Genomic DNA, 20,957 nt, shown 5'->3' on the forward strand with positions numbered 1-20,957 from the left:
GTAACGTTTTTTTTTGGAGTAAGTATATTATTTGCTCTTTTTATTGACCAGCCAAATAAATGATTGTTAGGTAATCTCATAAAAAAGAGAAATTCAAGTGTGAAATTTTCAACGAAATGCCAGAATCCATTGTGATTTGTGACTTTGTTTTCCTTAGAGCTAGCGCGCACGAGCAACTTTGTCTCCGCAACTATTTTGTCTCCGCAACTATTTTGTCTCTCCGCCCATGGGCTAGTATGAAAGTGCGCGCACGTAGCGACGCAACTCCCGGGAGACTTTTTTGTCCGCGGGTTCGGAGACAAGCCCGCGACGCAACTGTCGCCCTATCTAAAGTCCGGTCGCGGAGCAGAAAGAATTTCGTACAATGACCTCTTTACCTACTGACAGTGGTCACAAACATTTTTGAATGAAGTGCAGTTTACATGAAATATTTGGAGGAGAAAATGTTTTTTACTAATTTATTAAATAAATGTCCTTTATTCATTTACAATACTTATTAGCTAGTTACATTTTAACTATTTCAATAACAACGATATATTATATAAAAAAAGTGTGTGTTATTATACATAAGAAGTGAAACTTCTTTATGACCTTATTTTTCAAAAAATAATTTACTATACAGTACAATATTACAGAAATACGTTAGTCTAACACGCGATTTCGACTTAGGCGGATTTTGATTGGACATAAAGAGTTTGAGGTTTATTCTTATAAATTTTGAATTCACAAAATCATAATTGAACACCTGACACCAATCAAGCAAACACAAACCTTACGCTCTCAGGTTAAAGGTTTACAATCCCTAAGGACGGCGGTCATTGCACCTGTGCGAGCAAGACACATTATTTTTACAAGGGAGTGACAGTGACAGCCGACAGGTAATAACAGGTTAATGTACGAAATTCTTCCTGCTCCGCGACCGGACTTTATTGGTTTCAATGCAAGTGCGCGCACGGCGACAAAAATGTTGCCTGTCGACGGCCGCCCGGCCAGTTGCCGCGTAACCGGCGTAGCGATAATACGTATTTATGTCAACGTATTTATTCTCGTACACAGTAGTTTTAAGTTTTAACCGACTTCAAAAAAAAGAGGAGGTTATCAATTCGGCCGGTATATTTTTTTTATGTATGTACACCGATTACTCCGAGGTTTCTGAACCGGTTTACGTGATTCTTTTTTTTTTTTGATGCGGAATGGTGTGGAATTGGTCCCATAAATTTTATTCGGATAAGCCCAGTAGTTTTTATTTTATGAGCATTTTTGTCTGGTCTCGATGACTTAATTGAAATGTAGCAAGTAACTTTGATTCATTTCCAAGTAACCGATTGAGCTGAAATTTTGTATACGCATGTAAATTGGATAGCGATGAAACATTATTATGAGATAGAGCTGATTTGATGATGGAATCGGAAGGTGGCCATAGGAACTTAGTAATATATTGACTCAACTTTATCGAGTTTGAGCTCGTTTGATTCGTGTTGAAAAATACACTAAAAAGTATTAAATAAAAACTACTTTACTTTTTGCAATTACGATTACATATCTATACTAATATTATAGAGGAAAGGTTTGTAGTTACATATGTATGGTTTTTAGTTTTCACGCATAAACTACTGAACCGATTACAATGAAATTTAGCACACATATAGAGGGTAACTTGGATTAACACATAGGATAGGTTTTATCCCGGAAATCCAACGAGATTGGGAACTATGCGGGACAAGAGCACAGACCACAACCGTTTCTTCGAAATCCATGTTGATAAATGCAGAAAATTTTAAAGAAAAAGTTGCGTTGCTGTCGCTTTCGTGAGCGCATCGTTCAAAACTTTGCGAGGAGACAGCGACAGAGACAAAATAGTTGCCGAGCAACTAAGTTGCTCGTGCGCGCTCGCTCTTACGTTAAACTTTACGTCAGCAATTGTTGTCAGGTGTTTTGTACCACGGCCCACTGACATACTTATGTGGTGGACAAAAACTATACGAGTGATGAGCTTGTAATATGAGTAGAAGCGGTCGACCCCGTCATTTATTTGTCTCGTCCATTAGCTACGATCAATTATAATATTATTGGAGAAATCGCGCACACTATATTTTCAGAACAACTAACAGCCGTTTGTTTCTATCTATATTATAGATAAATAAGAACTAGTATTTTTTTACAACGTTATTGAATTATCTTTCTATACATGTTTACTTATTATCGTAGCTAATATACCGTCATGGAATACGCACAAATTACATATAATTGAGCCAAGGGTAAAATGAAACGACACTATTAAAACTCATACGTCATTGTATAATTAAGTAAAAAAAAGGTAAACAATGGCCTTCCAGTTCAGGTTCGTTGAGGAGTACTATCTATCGCATTGTTCGCGGTATGCGATAAAACCAGCTCTAAGTCTAGTTTCAATTTAACAAAGCATGTATGACTGCGTGAGGTCAACACACGCTACTGAATACTTCATTTGTGATTCTGCACTTACATATTTGTAGTAGGCGCGATTTTATGAGTCAATCTTTAATTATATTGTACCAATTTTGAAGATAAGATATTGTTCGTCGAAGATATGTTTATTATACGAAATGTGATACTAATAAAATCGATAATTTTAACGACTGGGTGTATACGCGACTACCGAAATGGTATCTCAGAACGATCGCAATTGTTACGAAACAATGTCTACGAAGTACGAACACATTACGATGTACTCTTTTAGATCGACGCATGACCTATATTCGTTTAGCTGCAACAAGTTATCAAATACGACACACAATTTCAATTCATATTTAAATTTTACACATTTCACTTTACGTAGGAAAAAATAATGTTTGTAATTTGTATATTATCGTCTCTCTAAATATTGTAAAAGTTGCACGGAATTTCTATGTGAAAGTAATTAATTTTTTATGGGCAGCAATTCAAAACATGGAGCTTGTTTTGATGTATGTGTTTCTTTTTATAGAAGTGCTGACCGCTTGAGGCGAGCGCGTGGAGCAAATATTTTTAAACACACCGAGCTTCAATATCACACGATGAATTTGCCCCTTATGCTTACTTTTTAGACACCCGCGAATTTAACAATCGACGACAATGTTTGGAACTTAGGTTTGGAAAAGACTAAATTGCTTTATGGTGCTAACTTTCGTAAAATGTTAACATGTAAACGGCAGGTACATTGTACATATTTTGCGTTTAAAATATTTAAATTACATACTCTCATGAATGTTTATAGAGTTAGATAAATATTGACTGTTTATTAAATGCGATGTTTATTTGCTTAACCTGTGTGTGTGTAAATATGTGTGTGTTTATATGTATATTATAGGTATATTCAAGTCGTCGTCAAGCGACTAGTTCTTTGCCACCCGTCTGGACCGACTACCATATTAATTAAGGAGATCTAACAAACTGTTATCTATGTCTGGAAATAATAACTACGACGAGATTAAAATCGAACATGTTTAAAATTGAGTTAGCTTATATTTAATCCCCAATAATTACTGTTGTACACTGTTAAGCGACGTTATTGCTTTTTCATTAATAGTGAGTGTATTTTACATTTCAATAAACTATTCAATTTCAACTATTGATTTCGAGTTAATAAAACCGTGCATGTGTGCGTGTGTAGTGGGTAGTGTGTAGAAGTGAGCGTTGCATGTATTGTGTAGTGTGGTGGCTACTTCCTAGTGAACGGCTCACGTGGATACCTGAATGGTATCTCTTCTCATTGTGCGTCACTCGGCGGTGAGTTCGGCGGTTCCTTGTGTGCTGCCGACTGCTGCCGCCGTCGCCTCTCGGCCCGCGAGGCGGATGCCCTCCTGCTGTGTAATATGTAACACCTTATAAACCTAACTGCTGACCAATCATTGTTGCGCCTCTTTATTCGCTATTAGGAACTTTCCAAGGGTCAAATGTCGATATGTCGTTCAAATAATAATGGCTTAAAATAATAAAGCAAAACAATAAAAACCAAACTGATTAGCCTTAGTTGGTACAGCGTAAAGAAAAAAAAACAAAAAAAAAACATAGAAATAAATAGAATTCAAAGGCTGTAATGAAAATACAAGTTTCTTTACCCCAATTGCACACCTCCAATGTAGTTAGAAGAGTTCGTTGAACTCGCGTCTGATAAGGGCCGAGGTGAGGACGGTTATCAGGTGACGCAATGCAGGCCCAAAAATATTCGGCAAAGCCCTACCGTTTTCGAGAGCTAAGCGATCAATACCAGCCGTGAATCGCATGCCGGTGTTTCCCTTATCCACAGAATATACTATATTGGAAAAAGGACCTTAGCACCGCTGTACGTCTTTCTTTTAACTTAGGACCAATTAATTAGTGATTGCTAATGAGTCTTTTAGTAGAAAATAACATCTACATTATTTTTATCTATATTTTTTCAGTTTTACGCCTTATACAAAGATCGGAAAATTATATCCAAAAGTCAAATAATGTTTCTTAATATTGCTTTCAGAGTAATTTTAGAACATTGTTCGTGTCTAGGGACTGTATTGCTATTAAACTTGGGGCTTCCTGTCTTTCTATTCTTTTTTTCTTTTTGATTTCTCGCCATCCATTAAATTTCTATCTTTGCTTTGCTTCTTTCATTTCATACTGATATTTACGCTGAAATTGTATTTGTGAATTTAATATTAATATAATTTTGAATGAAATATCATTCTCTTAAGAGTATTAACTTCAATGTTTACGTCTGCTCAGTGTACTGGAAGCAGCACTTCAAGGTTGCCGCATTCAAATAGATTTCATTGTAATAATTTTGATAGCGTATACATTTTACATCATTATGTAGTTCTACAATGGGAAGAACAAAAACCTAGATAAGCGTCTCGATTGTTCAACTTTCAGTGTTTGAATTTAATTAATTAGTTTAACAGGCATATATGTATATTGAATAGACATAGCTAATAGACAAATAAATACACGGAGTTATAAATACTTTATACTCGTAACATCTCTACTCCTTCTTCGAAAGTTAATAAATAATGTTCACGGCAATAGAACGAGCTCTATACGATAGCTACGGGTATGCCGTATGAGGACCAGACAAATTGGACACTGGATTAAAATACATACATGTACCTACTCTACTCTACGTATATTAGTCATTGGAATATTAATATGTTATAAAAATCATAATTTTTTAATCAAGAATCTATTGTAGTGTAAAATTGTGTTGCATCATACATAATATCCGTTTTTTAATACGCTTTTTTGTGCCATCAATGCTATAACGATCCATTATTTTTTAAATAGTAAACAGTATTATGTTTAAATTGTTATTCACATCATGCAATGTTGCGATTGTACAGTGCGTAATGATAGACAATATTAAAAAATCTGACGAGCGTATCGTTCCGAAACGATGAGCAAGAGTGATCCAAAGGTACCTCACAGCTACTGGTAGCGGTAACAAACATAATATTTCATTGTTAACCGCAAGTTCGCTCCACGACTTGTTTAAATGTTTAATGAATCACAATAAAAATATTACGTTAATCACTTCACGCGAACAAATTCATTATTATTTTTTTCAGGCTTTTAAATAACAATGATCGATTAGCTGCTTATAACGGTTGTGAAACAGTAAATAGTTATTGCTAATTAACTGTAGAAAATCCACCCAAGTTATCGCAACTTCCATCATAGAGTAGCGATCTCAATCGAGAGTTTAAGCGGACCGGCATTCTTCATTTATTGTTGGATACAGGATACGTCTAGCCATTTCTAATACCTATTCTTTTCGCTTAGAGAAGTATCGATTTCATTTTTGCACGCCTCATAAGCGAAGCGTTGAGGTGGGTACTACTGTCACTTCGCGCAAAACATCTGATTTTTCAAACTTAAAATGTCTTTATGTATCATACATTGCACTTGTAAGATAATACATACACACACATATTAAGAAAAAACACTATTTTTAACGTTCATGATATTTTTGATGTCATTTTTGTTATTTAAACTAGTTAAAAAACAGTTTAAAAAAGTTCTGTCTTGGACGTCCGTGTGTCTGTATGTGCGGATCCTTTTTCTTGTTAACACGATAGCGACCGAAATACTTTACTAATCGAGTCTTTTTTTTTCTCTTACGCTTGAGTATGCTCAGGAATAGAACCCTTTCATTTTTCAGGGTCTGATTCGATGTGGTTTAATTGTTATTAAATAAACAAAAATAATAATTAATAAATATTTATTAAAAAAAATTATGAGGCGTGCACTTTTGGATTTTCCAAATTATTTATTTCTATTTCATCGCCTGGTTCATAGAGTAAATATAAGAGAAGTCGTGACTTACCTAACAGCAGTCAAACATTGTAAGCGTTCGTATGTACAGTTTTAATATTAGTCACTTATTAAAACTGATCACGAACGAATATTTTACTTTTTACATTTGATGCTTGGAATTATTAGTTATTACCTTTCGTAACTCAATTATACTCTGAATAATAATTCAACATAATATATTGACTTTGTTTTCTACTACTTTTTTAACATAATTTTGTTTTTATATTGCAAGAGTTAAACATAACGAATAAGCAATTACATGTTTCGTTTCAAAGATATGATTGTTGTAAAATATTTATACAGCCAAAACCATACTTGACTCGTGTTGTATGTCTGTGATTGATCGATATAATCATGCATTTAGAGCTAAATGGGGATGACTACATCAGGCGTTGGGCATGCCTATACGGTGGCTATAATCAACACCTTATCACGATTCATCTCGGGCCAAGGTTACTTTTTACATTAACTGTTTTTTTACAACGTTGCACCGCAAGCAAAAGCTGGTTTCGTTCGTGCCAAGTATTTAGTGTAGTTATTATTACGTGCTATTACGTCGTTATGGTACCATGGTGATAAAGTGTGGTTGAGGTGCGTGTTGGGTCACCAGCTAACTAAACCATTACACATAACAAAAATAACTAAAAGGGTTTACAGGGGGGCACATGAAAAAACAATAAATAATAACATTCGATAGACGCTGGACAAGGTTATTACATTAAATTTGCCGGATTGTTTAGACCGCGCATTAACTGGAGGTCAATCTCATTAAAATAATTTTAGGTAACGGAGCGATTCAAATTCACTAACCATTACTTTAAAAGTATATGAAGTATTTCGAAAGTGATAAATTTAAGGATAGTTCGACGTACTCGCGTTCTATATTCAAACAATCTAGAATCAGATTCACGATGGCCCCTCCGTTTGACCCTTGTTTGAAAATCGGGCCAAGCAAAGAGTGAGTGTCTCGATAGTTTCGCGAGTGTCCAGCATCCATCGAAGTCGACCAATTGACACTTGACCCCAGCGACGTTTTCGTCGCAACCTTGGACTCGTAAGTACTGGGGACCTTACGCCTGACACCTGACGTCACCGACTATGTTCCTATATTCATCGAATTTGGAAGCGAAGCCAGTACTCGCGGGTCATTAAAGGTAAATTAGATTAGTTCAGGCAAAATGGTTAGCGGCGTATAATTTTGGCAATATTGTGAAGTGATTGTTTGCATTCCTTACCTTGAGACTGTTGTTGAGCAATGTAGGGTGCCAGAAGACGTGTTCGCTTCTTCTCATATCCCTTTTGTGTGATGTCCCCTGCGAACAAGGCGCACGTTACAAAAGGGAATTATTAATACATGCTATGGTTTATAACGTGGATTCTGTACCTACATAAATAGCACGTGCATCTTTCAATTTGCCTCTTATTCCCAGATATTAAAAACAAAACTAATATTTTAAGTAAAATGACCAGAATGCTGGAATGGCTTTTGAAATATTGTTAAAAACTATTCGTACAAAACTCATTAATTAACCGACTTCAAAAAAAAGGAGGAGGTTATCAATTCGGCCGGTATGTTTTTTTTTATGTATATGTACACCGATTACGCCGAGGTTTCAGAACCGATTTACGTGATTCTTTTTTTGTTTGATGTGGAATGGTTTCGAATTGGTCCCATAAAAATTTCATTCGGGTAGGCCCAGTAGTTTTTATTTTATGAGCATTTTTGTCTGATCTCGATGACTTTATTGAAAATCTAGCAAGTAACTTTGATTCACTTCCCGGTTACCGATTGAGCTAAAATTTTGTATACGTATGTAAATTGGATAGTGATGAAAATTTATCATCACATAGAGCTGATTTGATGATGGAATCGGAAGGACAAGCACTAAGCACTTAGTATTAAGCTTGTGTAAGCCGGTAAGTTTTACATTGGCTTGGCACCGACATCAAACCTATTTAATAAATAGCACATCTAAATAATACGCAGTAATTAATAATATCAAATCTTTGTTATTTTTTACTTTTCCGTTTTTGAAGTCGGTTTTTTTTAACGTAGTTATTTTTTTATATTTATAATTATTATTGTATTTCCGACTAACATAGTAACATACACGAAAAATTTGTCAAAGATAAAATATTATATTCACCAACAATATGATCCGAACACAAAATTACATATTTCAAATATTATAATCCAATAATCTTTATTTATACACTCACTTCTCACTATTCACACATTCCCGCAATCATAATATTAACATTGAATATAAACACTGATAATAATAAAACGAGTTTTAGCGACCTTGTTTTAATTACAGTAACAAAAAGCCACGAAAATAAAAAGGATATATTGAAGAACTTTGTACTGAATACGAATCGAATTGAATTTACGGAGAAATAATGTATCCAGACGTAAAGTAGGTTTTTGTAACGAACCGATACTAGTTCGCGCGACGTCCAATTAGTCATTAGAGGAAATCTATAAGGTGGCTAAACAGTTGGCCCGTATTGAGCACACGATATCGCTCTTATTATAGAAATAATAATTAATAGAGAGTATTGAAAAGCATGCATTTTGAATTACAATTTAAATTGATTTACGGTATCAAATTTTGTACGTATCCTACTACAATGAAATTTATGTTATGAGAAAATATTATTTGTACATTTTATTTTCAAACTTTGTTGACCTGTTTTAATGAGTATGGTGTATGCTAATATCTAAATACTTTCAGCATCAGTTGCATTGGTGAATAAAACCATGAATGCCAAATCCATTTTAAAATACTATTGAATTTGGTTAATACGGCCATAGAATAGGGTTTGAGAAATTACAATATAAAAACTAATTTTTTCAGCTTCCATTTTTAATTTTACTTTGTTAAAGACATTTCCTTTATCCGTTATCATAATTAAAGTTAAAATCGCCGAGTATTCGCATGCAGAAAACGTTACACACTTGAAATTAACATTATAAAGGTAGACGACAACACAAGCTTACAGAGAGCCCCGCAACGTCTTTGACGATCGTTTATGATAGAATCCTCCGGTCGACGATCAAAATTCGCTGGTGTACGGAACGCGGGTAAAGTACCAAGAATATTAAGCCTTTAATCGATAAGCCATTAAATTGCTTATGCAGTAAAATTAATATTATAAAATATAGGTATAGTTATGAAGACAAATTAAGGTCAAGATCAAAATTCCAGTTGATTAGGCATAAAAAATTGTTAACGTATAAAAGATTAATTAAAACAAAATGTAATTATTTTTATAATAGTTTACACTCTTGTTGACAGTAAATAAATAAATATCCACTTTAATTAACTATATTCAACAATTGTGATGATGATTATGAATTATTATAAATGACAAGCTATTGTTGCATAGATTACAGTGAACGTACGAGCAGTCGTGTCAATATGTGATGCACGGCACATCGAGCTAGTGTCAACAGCACCGTCCACTAAGAATACAAACATGCGTAATAATGGTGCATTCATGGGATAATAGTCTCTATGCACCTAAACTTTATGTCTCTTTTATGGAGACACAGAAAACGTTGATAACTACGTGCACAATTTTGTTTTGATTGGCCTGAATTTTAAAACGACTGCCGAATTTGGAAGCTGATTAGTATAATTTTGGTTTAATCATGAAATGTTACATCAGAGCTATACGATTATAAATAATAACATTTGTAGTTTGTACCAACGATAAGTTGTAATCAATTCATACAACTTGTTAAAACGATATAATGTGTTAAAACAATACAGGACTTGTATTCAATCGAATAAAACTAAACTTTGATAAAGTTCGGATGAAATATTGCTTTTTCTATCATAGGTCTGATACGGACGTGCATACGAGCGTGTAAAAACTAAAATCAAAGTCTCTTAAAATAACAGTTTGTCGTATGGAACCTCCACTCTCCGGTGTCACCGAAGATAATTGAATTTTGGATCAACGCAACCCCGCTCAGAGAGAACTAGGCTTCTACCTGACATTTTACGGATAAACTAAATATCCAACCCAAACAATGAATATACGTGTAGGGATCGATAGTAGACAGACAGATTAGGGATAGGCAAGTTAACGCGTGGCTTTAATTAAATAGGATTGTGAAAAGGAGTAAGAGCTTCTATAATACCTTAATGCCTGATATTATAAGAGAATTGTCGTTTTCTTAGCTAATGATGTGATTTAACTAATTGGTTGTATTATTGACACCATTAAAATAAAAGTATGAAATAACATCAATATGTCTGAAATTAAATGAGACAAAAATTTACTAAACGGGATTCCGAATTGAAATGCAAAGACTAGGTACTTTTGATATGCTACCGAACTGAGCTTGACCATTGAAAAATAATAATATTGCATGAGATAGGAATCTATCTTACAACGTGATTTTTTTATGAAAGAACTTTTTTTACATTTAATTATTATTGAATAACTTTATTGATTCCGTCGACTCTTTCTATACCTAGTAAGTTATATTAAGCTTAAATTCCCTGTGTTGTGTTTATAATTCAACGCATACGTATTCATTCATGGCTTTAGCTAGAAATTGCAAATTTGGATAACAATGCAACAATTTCCTCAGGTTTAGCTGCAGGTGTGTCGCACCGTCGCACCCTCCGTGTCCTCACAGAGAATTATATTATGCAGCTTCCGACACTGTTGCTCTGTACCTATACTATGTAGATACAATAGCGACTAAATTGTTTTGTTTCATGTATCAGTACACAAATTCGTCTAAAACATTATTTAAGAAATTACTACTCTTGTTATATTTTATAATCCTAACTGATTCGTAATGTATAAATAAGCATACCGAGTTAAAAATTAAACAATCATTAGAATCCTTTATATCATTGATAAGATGCAGATAATTGCGTATTGCTGATATAGATATGACATCATTTCTTTGCATATAGATATAGATATGTTTGATGCAATGGAAAATATGAATTTATATTTTACGAAAATCACACTGCACACATTAAAAAACAATTGATTTTAATTTAACATTTACACGAACTTATAAAACATGTATGAACTGCACTTGATCAGAAGCTCAAAAGAGAATAAAACGATGATAAAAGAATATAGGATGCACTTAATTAACTGTCTCATATGTCTGGATTCTCACAAAGCTACTCCACACGTGTCAAAGACCGTTATATATGATACGAATACGACAAGTAATAGTGGAACTAAATGGCTAACTGAGCATATATGAATACAAACACATGTATACTATTCATAATTAAAAGTGACCAAGTGTGTAAAATAAATGGTCGCAATTAATAAGACATTTAATGCTTAAACACAATGTCAAATCACAAAACATGTACATATAAGCATATTTTTATTTTAATTTAGCGGCGTAAAAATCATTACAGCCAAGTCTAGTCAAGCAAAACAGCGATGCCTTCGCGGGCGAAACCGCAGACGGAAAGCAAGTTTGTTACAACGTTTATTATACTCAAATAGAAGTTGCGTTCAAAATCCATTTAGAACTATGGTAAAGTAGGTTGATATACGTCACTTGACAGCAATCGTTTCACTGCTTTAGCTTCGTCCTAGCTTTAGTGAGCTATAAAAATCGTCTCGGCACGCAACAGTAGTGCACTTGTTGTCGATGTCGACCAACCTAATTGAACATTAACCCATTGACGTAATAGCAAAAGGGGTCCGCAGAGATCACGTAGGATGCATTTATCTTATACTAGCTTTCCGCCCGCGGCTTCACCCGCGTTTTCAAAGAAAAACCCGCATAGTTCCCGTTCCCGTGGGATTTCCGGGATAAAACCTATCCTATGTCCCGGGGTAAAAATTAGCCTATGTCCTTTCTCGGGTATCAAAATATCTATTATACCAAATTTCATGCAAATTGGTTCAGTAGTTAAGGCGTGATTGAGTAACAGACAGACAGACAGAGTTACTTTCGCATTTATAATATTAGTATGGATATCGCTAAGTATATTAGATACTTTATATAAAATCATTTAACTGACATGGGAACAAATAAACAGAATATTTTTATAAATTACAAGATACATAATAACTAATAACATACTCGTATATACAGGGTGTCCCAAAAAGTAGTGATGAACGGAAGCTGGGAGGTAGAGGACCTAGAGAGCTATCCGAATCACCCCCATGTATGTTATGCGATTTTTCGTATTTTCGGAGTTATGACATTTTTTTCAATTTTTCATCTATCGCTGAGTACGATGAGATTTTTATTTATGGTGACGTGACTTATTGCGCTAGATGCTTGATTTTTTTTTGTGTGGTAAGCTGAAAGATAGGCCAATTCAGTATGGTAACATTTACTATCGTTAGATCTTCGAATGGAATAAAAAAAGAATTAAATGCCAAGAAAGATAAAATTACCCAGTATGTTCACAACTTCAAGGGCCCATAAAAAAATAAAATCACATAAAAAAAGTTTTCCATTTGGCTTTTAAAAACTCGCTCTATCTATCAGGTAGCTACCCTAAAAATTTCATTTTATTATTCAGAAGGCTTCAATCGAAAAATTGAAATCTAAATGTGGTAAGTGCAAAAATTTTATTAACATGATGATCATTAAAACCAAATTAAAACCCATAAATAGGTGTTTAATTACCAGAAATTTTTAAAATAACCCCGCTGTTGCTCAATGCAAGTGCGACATCACCGTAAAAAGTTGTCTTTTAAATGTCTGAATGCCCTTTTATCATTTTTAATGGTTTCTTCTGCTACTATGAATTTCCGGGTTATTTCGTCCAAATTGTAGCATTCTCTCAAGTAGCCGAGGTCTTTTTAGTATCCCCATTGAAACAAATCAATGGGGTTTAGGTCGAGGGACCGTGCAGGCCAGGCTTTAAGGCAGGCGTCACCAGCGCATGCGCAGGCTGCAACGACCAATCCATCTTTCAGGGTATCTTTGCCCTTTAGCCTGGCCTCGACGGTCCCCGGACATAAACCCTATTGATTTTTTTCCGTGGGGATACTACAAAGACGAGAGACTGCCACAATTTGAACGAAATAACCTGGAAATTCATAGTAGCAGAAGAAACCATTAAAAATGATAAAAGGGCATTCAGACATTTAAAAGACAACTTTTTACGGTGATGTCGCACTTGCACTGAGCAATAGCGGGGTCATTTTAAAAATTTCTGGTAATTAAACACCTTGTTATTGGTTTTAATTTGTTTTTATTAATCATCATGTTAATTCAATTTTTGCACTTACCTCATTTAGATTTCAATTTTTCGATTGAAGCCTTCTGAATAATAAAATGAAATTTTCAGGGTAGCTACCTGATAGATAGAGCAAGTTTTTAAAAGCCAAATGGAAAACTTTTTTTATGTGATTTTATTTTTTTACGGGCCCTTGAAGTGGAGAACATACTGGGTAATTTTATCTTTCTTGGCATTTTAATTCTTTTTTTTATTCCATTCAAAGATCTAACGATAGTAAATGTTACCATACTGAATTGGCCTATCTTTCAGCTTAGCACACAAAAAAAATCAAGCACCTTCCGCAATAATTGACGTCACCATGAGTGAAAATATCACCGTACTCGGCGATAGGTGAAAAATTGAAAAAAACGTCATAACTCCGAAAATACGAAAAATCGCATAACATACATGGGGGTGATTCGGATAGCCCTTTAGGTCCTCTACCTCCCAGCTTCCGTTCATCACTACTTTTTGGGACACCCTGTATATTTAAATGAAAGTCCAAGTGGAATGGTTACGTTTCGATTTGAAAACTGTAAATCCATTTTCGCAAACATATGGGACACTAATTGCTTTTCTTTGTAACGAACGAAAAACTCAAAGGTCACTAACATGCGCTAAAATTTCTTTTTCCCGAATACGACTCGGGCACGACATCTCATTTCGTCTCCGTACGCTTTATTTCGTAATTACAGAACAAAAGCCAGGCTTTTAAAGTTTGTATTGTCATATTATGTAATGAGTAAGTATATGTAAATTGTCTAGGTTTTCGTCATCTAAAGTCTATGGAATTTTGTATATCCTCTTTATACTTACTAAGTAAGTAATTTATTTGAATAAACTCCAAACATATAATTTCTAAACGATGTCTATTTAAAATGTATTCTAAGTAATAACGATGTTTATATTTTTCATGACTATCGTATTTTTCTGTTAAGAGGATATTGTTTATTGTTTACAAGTTAATTAACGTAAGAAAAGCTTGTCTAAAAGGCAATTTTATTTTATTTATCTTATAGAGACATTTCCAAGATCCAATTAATTATTTTCTGTCAATATTATTTGAAAGAAAAAAGGTAACTGACTCCCACTTTGAAATTGTTCACTCGGTTGCATCAATCGATTCTAATTAAATAATAAAACTGATTACATAAATAAATTTATGGCTACAGCCATCTTAGGAGACGATATGCAGCCATCACTCATCATAAACTAAGAACGTATCGTTGTTATAACAATGCCGCACTTAATTTATGTTTTCAATTTAACGATTGCAGGATTAGATTTCAAACTAACTTGTGGACATTCAACCACACGTTAATATTATTATCAACACACTTAAAACTTTAGACGAATTATTTTGATCGATTCATAAAAAGAAGGTTCTCAATGCGGCCGGTATTTTTTTTTAAATATTATACACCGATTTCACCGATGTTTCTGGATCGATTTACGTGATTGTATTTTTGTTTAATGCGAACATATTTTATAAATAACAGCTCCAATCATTACGAAGAATAATGAAAAAATAATTACGAAAATGTATTCAACCGAATTCCCAAACTAAATGGTCATATGATTGTGACCAGTATGTAAATGGACTTCGTCAGTGCTTAGTGCTGACAACTAATACTAAACATTGGGACTGTGTAAACAGAGAGATATGTGCTAGTATTACTGTATTAGTGTTGAAGAAATATATAGAAATGGATCTTTACTATTTTTTAATTTTTAGTGTTTGCAGTCGTTTTTTTAATTTTTATTTATTTTAATTGCTCTCTCAGTAAGTGGTAACGTTTAAAGTTCAAATACATCGTAGTCTTTTCTTTTTTACAAACAGGTAAGTTAGAAATGTTTAAAAACAGTTTATAATATCCCCAATGTTCATGTATATTTTGCGATACTATGTTTTCTACTGTTCATTATTATTTCTATTGGAGATTTTGCAAGTCATTTATATGGAGTAGCCGCGATAAAACGTTTCAGTATAATTACTACACTGGCTCTAAGCACATAGCTGCGAGCCAATGATATCCCTTCACTCTGTATATATAGAACATATTATCTTACAAGTCTTGTTCTTGGAAACCACTCCGAAGCTTAACAACCTCATCTCACTTGTTAATAATTGTCTGACATTTTTATTAACCTGTGACTCAGTCACAATCAATACTATTGTGGACACCTATGCGACCTCTTTCGTTGTATTACTATTTTCAAAGTAAGAAAAATTGATTTAATTGAAACACACAGTGTTCGTGATTTTTTCCCACACGTCACATAATTACTGTTTGTCGACAACCAACACGCAAGGAAACTAACAAAACACGTTTAAAAGCTAAGTAAGGATACAAATCAACTTTGAGTTAAGGCCTCTATGTGTCGCACATTATTTTATGGGCTCGTATTGTTTTGACGCGATGTCTATAATTACGTCTTTATCAGAGCGATATACGCAGCCATGTAGGTGGTAAGTACATAACATAAATATAATGTGATGAATGTATGTACTAAAATCAATATTATATTTCAGCTTCGATGCTATAAGCTTTTAGATTGTAAAATAATCTCAATGCTTAATGATCTAAATAAATTGTACAAATTTCAATTTAAGCATAGGTTTCCCCATAATTGTTTCATATATAGGTATTTTAGAATGGAGACAGCTTACGACTTTCAAAATTTTATAACACTGAACGAATATTATCAAAAACGCGCAGTAATAAAAAGTTAAAAAATATTATACCTAGTTTCTTTTGAAATAATAGATGATTGGGTTAAAGTTTTATCATTCAAGATTCCATTTCTGAGCAGTGAGCTACTAGACCAGAGCCGATAATTTTTGAAACAAAAAAAAATCGCAGTAGGATGAAACCCATTAGAAAAGGATTTGGTAAAAGCTCATTATCACACTGTTTGTATGAATTTCCTGAGAACATTTACTATGGTAATGTTTTTTTTTTTACACCATATGAAAGTAGAGATTTCAATGAACAAAGGGCTCCCCAAGTTTTTGAAAAGCTGATATTTTGACGGATGAGTTTTCGATTGAAAATTAGGTTGTTTTTTTTGGTATTTATTCAAAATAAACTCTGCGATAAACTACTTTTATCGTGACAAAACTAAACGTTTATCTCGAGAAAAAAAGAGCGCCAAAAGTGGTTTATCGCAGATAAAACCAAAACTAAAAGTAATTACACAAAATGCTTTGACAAATATCTTGCAAATGTTTTAATATAATTGTTTATGAAAAAAAAAATCATAATAAGTATTACCATGTCAAGTAGAAAACGTAAAAGTGTGAAAATTAGAGCTAACTTGGTGATTTTTTTTTATCGAGTAAATTTTAATATTTTATGTTTTTGATTAAACAGAATCGTTGAACATATCATCTAGTTTGATATATATTTTATTTTTTAGATTTGGTCTTGAATATTACACGTATCATCTAATAGAAGATTGGTAATTTTGCTTTATACGCACCCTTAAAGGTCACAGATTTCAACCACGTTTATAGTCTAGGTCAAGAGAAAATTCAACTCGGAATCTTATATGTACTACTGAAACCTACTACATTACACTTCACCTACTACATCACCTTTGCCATTAAAGATATTTCTTTGGATCTTAACATTTTTATCTGGAAATTGTGAAATATATAACTACATATATGAATGAATTTGCATTTAACTCGTAATATTTTATTTTAATTTTCCCAATTATGGGAATTTAAAAAATTAATTTCGTGGAATTCTATCTGGTCATCTATACCGTCCTATGGATTTCATATTGATCCTAACCTCTCGACGTGTGGAAACTAAGGACAATATTCCTTTTTTTGCTGAATAATTATTAATATTTTCATTATAAAAAAATATTTAACACTTGAAAATCACCCGTATCTAAGTGGTTGTAATATCATAGTCGGCGCAAGCGCACTTAAGGTGATGAATGAATTTTTCTAACATTTACGGCCCTTTTTAAACCTTCGTAATTTTTATATTATTAAAGTTGTCGTGATGAAAATTCTTGACAAGAAAGTTCAATAGTAACACAATACGTCTACCGTTTTAGAAACATGATTCCATGATATTTTCTCGATAGAAAAAAAATACAAAGTTGTCATTATTATTTTTTTTTAATCTCTGGCATCTTCGAAATAACAAACGTAAAGTTACGACTTTTTGGATATTAACTATAAAATATACAACCTATACGTCTACCGATTTAGAATTTTGAAATATGCGATGGTTTTGAAATAAACAAGAAATACTTGAAATTAGCGCGCGACCAGCCAATATAGCGAGAGCCGCCCTGTACCTTCCTACCCCGATCGCTGCACGAGTCATTCCCGCTACGGCCGTCACACGGGGAACTTGTGTCGCTCGCGCAATCGTAAAAAAGGGTGACAACACGATAAGACAAAATGAGACAAATGGGGACAATAAAGAAAATAAGAAGAAGAAACATAAAGGTTGGAGGAAAAAGAATGCTTACAATTGGAACAAATTAATGAAGTAAGTTGGTTTTATTTTAAACTAGCGTTCCGCCCCGGCTTCGCCCGTGGTACATATTTACGTTTTCTCTACATAAGAACCATCCTCGTACTTCAAGGAATATAATAAAAAAAGAATTATCGAAATCGGTTCAGCCGTTCTCAAGTTATGCGCTTACCAACACATTTTGGGATTCATTTTTATATTATAGATTTGATGATAATTGTATTATAGACGATGTTTGATATGTACCCCTGTTTTAAGTACATAACGAATGTGTAAGATTTTTTCATTTATAGCATAGATAATCTTTTCAGAAATCCGGAATCCAGAAGGAAAATAAACCCACAGATTGTTCACAATGTGAACCCACTCCTTCGTAATAGACTACAAGCCCGCATAGGACAAAAATATGGGTCAAATGAACCACCAGGGGACATATCTAGAACGATAGCAGAGCAAAAAATAATAAGATTCATCACTGTGCCGTCACTTGTAAGCTGTCCAACTGAGTGCAGATGAGAATTGAAAAGTACAGGTAGACTCGGTAAATTTTGGTCATATATTTTTGTACGGCATTCTTAACCATCGATAGATCCATTAAAAATAATAAGAAACCGCTCAGTGCCGTACAAAAATGGTGGTCCACCAAGTCGGAATTTTTATTTAATTTCCGAGAGTTACCGGGGGTAAATTTGGTCATTTGACCATGTACGGCATCTGTGTCATACTATTGCTATACTGCTTTTAATCCATTATTCCGCAACGCCGTACAAAAATCATGGGGACAAGGGGAAAAAATCGAGAGTTGCAAGATCCTCTCTTTCCCCACTCCACGGGGTCATTTGACTAAGTACGGCTTCGGTTCCAAAACATTATCTAGCACTCAAAAGTACTATTAAAAGCAATGCCGTCAAAAAATAATTGTTCTTTTAAATGTATACCAATAATCATCTTAATTTCATCGAATTCTTGATATAAAGAGCTGTAAGGTCATTTGACCCTGTACGGGAACTTTTTTTTTAACATGATATTGTAAAATTCAATTGTTGTAAAGTATTGCCGTTCAAAAGAAACCGTTCTAAAAAAAGTTATAGAGAAATGCAAAACCAGAAATTTTGTTAAAGTTTAAACATCGTAGATTAATGAAATATAATAGTTTTCTACACTTTATCCGTTGTTTTAAATAGTATTAACATAGATAAATTAGGAAAAAACGATGCCGTACATTTTTGTGCAGACCACATCTTTTAGGCTGATGAAAGCGACGAAAGCTACAATTTTAAGGGTGCTTTATGGCCATTTGATACAGTACGGCATTAACATATTTTTACCCAACTACGGCAAAGCAAAAGGAGGGTTATGGTTGTTTACAGGTCATGTATGTATGTTCATCTATTCCCTCGTAACTTCTAAACTACTTATCAGAATTCGACAAATGACATATCATTAGAAGCGTCTGAATTGTTCACTGGATAACCAGCGACCAGCTAGCTAAAGGCCATATGGGGTTTCACAAAATCTAATGTGGCGCCCTCTAGCGGACAAAACATACAGAGTAAAAAAATAAAGTTAAGATAAATATGCAGTATTTGGTATCATTTGAAAGCGCTTTACTTGTACATTTTGAATATGTATATATTACTAGCATTTGCTTGTGACTTTACCTGTATTCATGGACTGATTGCATATAATTCACATCTTTGCGTTCATAGCTTTTTTATTAGTTCATCAATTTAACGGAGTCCATTCCACCTGACTCCGACTTTCCAAGGTGATAATTAACCACCTCGAGCTTCTTAATATTAATGTATATTTATATTTTATTATAAAAATATAAAGCAAACATTTCGTTATATGGATTTTTTTCTTTTTCAGATTTTTCCCCTTTGAACCAACGAAAATGTACGGCACATGAAAAAATATTATCTATGCATAAAATACTTTAAAAATAAATTTATTTCGTGTTGTGTCAAATGACCCCCTGGAGTGGGGAAAGAGAGGGGATTATAACTCTCGATTTTTTCCCCTTGTCCCCATGATTTTTGTACGGCGTTGCGGAATAATGGATTAAAAGCAGTATAGCAATAGTATGACACAGATGCCGTACATGGTCAAATGACCAAATTTACCCCCGGTAACTCTCGGAAATTAAATAAAAATTCCGACTTGGTGGACCACCATTTTTGTACGGCACTGAGCGGTTTCTTATTATTTTTAATGGATCTATCGATGGTTAAGAATGCCGTACAAAAATATATGACCAAAATTTACCGAGTCTACCTGTACTTTTCAATTCTCATCTGCACTCAGTTGGACAGCTTACAAGTGACGGCATAGTGATGAATCTTATTATTTTTTGCTCTTCTTTCGTACTAGATATGTCCCGTGGTGGTTCATTTGACCCATATTTTTTTCATATGTGGGCTTGTAGTCTATAAGTACCTTTATTCAGTCCAAAATGTATGTTATCAACGCTCTACTTTTTTTATCGCATGATTCCATTTTTAGCAAAAAGCATCGCAAGTTTCGCATCAGTTTTACTGTATTAGTGATATCTTCCACTCTTGACTTTGACTGAGAAGAATTAGGGTTTATAACTTCTTTCAGAAATAGTACCTTTCATTTCTGGGCATGATGTAATATCTACGTCAGCATCAAATTCTATCTAAATCAATTCAGTAGTCCGCGTTATTGAGTACCATTTCATTATTTCAGAGTAACAATATTTTTTGTTATTTTAAAGATTATTTATAACCTGTATTATTTTGTAATAAAGTAAACATTACGAAATAATAATAATTATTAATAATGTCTAAGTAGTTGTTAAAAAGAAGATTATTTGTTTATAAGCAAGAAAATAAAACCAATAAATCAACAATTAAATAAATGTATAACAATATTATAACTGTATGACGAC

General features: G+C 33.6%; 1 protein-coding gene across 3 annotated transcripts in view; it reads right to left on the reverse strand.

The window, feature by feature from the left end:
- The window catches only part of DIP2 (disco-interacting protein 2), a 69,089-nt gene that overhangs the window by 45,185 nt on the left and 2,947 nt on the right, over positions 1-20,957 (reverse strand). For all 3 annotated transcript variants that reach the window (XM_089713762.1, XM_089713838.1, XM_089713708.1), the window contains exon 2: positions 7,539-7,616. In XM_089713762.1, coding sequence (XP_089569888.1) covers positions 7,539-7,616 — 78 coding nt within the window. The remainder of the gene's footprint in view (positions 1-7,538; positions 7,617-20,957) is intronic.

This window comes from Colias philodice, chromosome 1, assembly GCF_061535455.1.
Source record: "Colias philodice isolate Cphi_HAF_F1 chromosome 1, ilColPhil1 Martin Lab GWU primary, whole genome shotgun sequence".
NCBI classification, from domain to species: domain Eukaryota; kingdom Metazoa; phylum Arthropoda; class Insecta; order Lepidoptera; family Pieridae; genus Colias; species Colias philodice.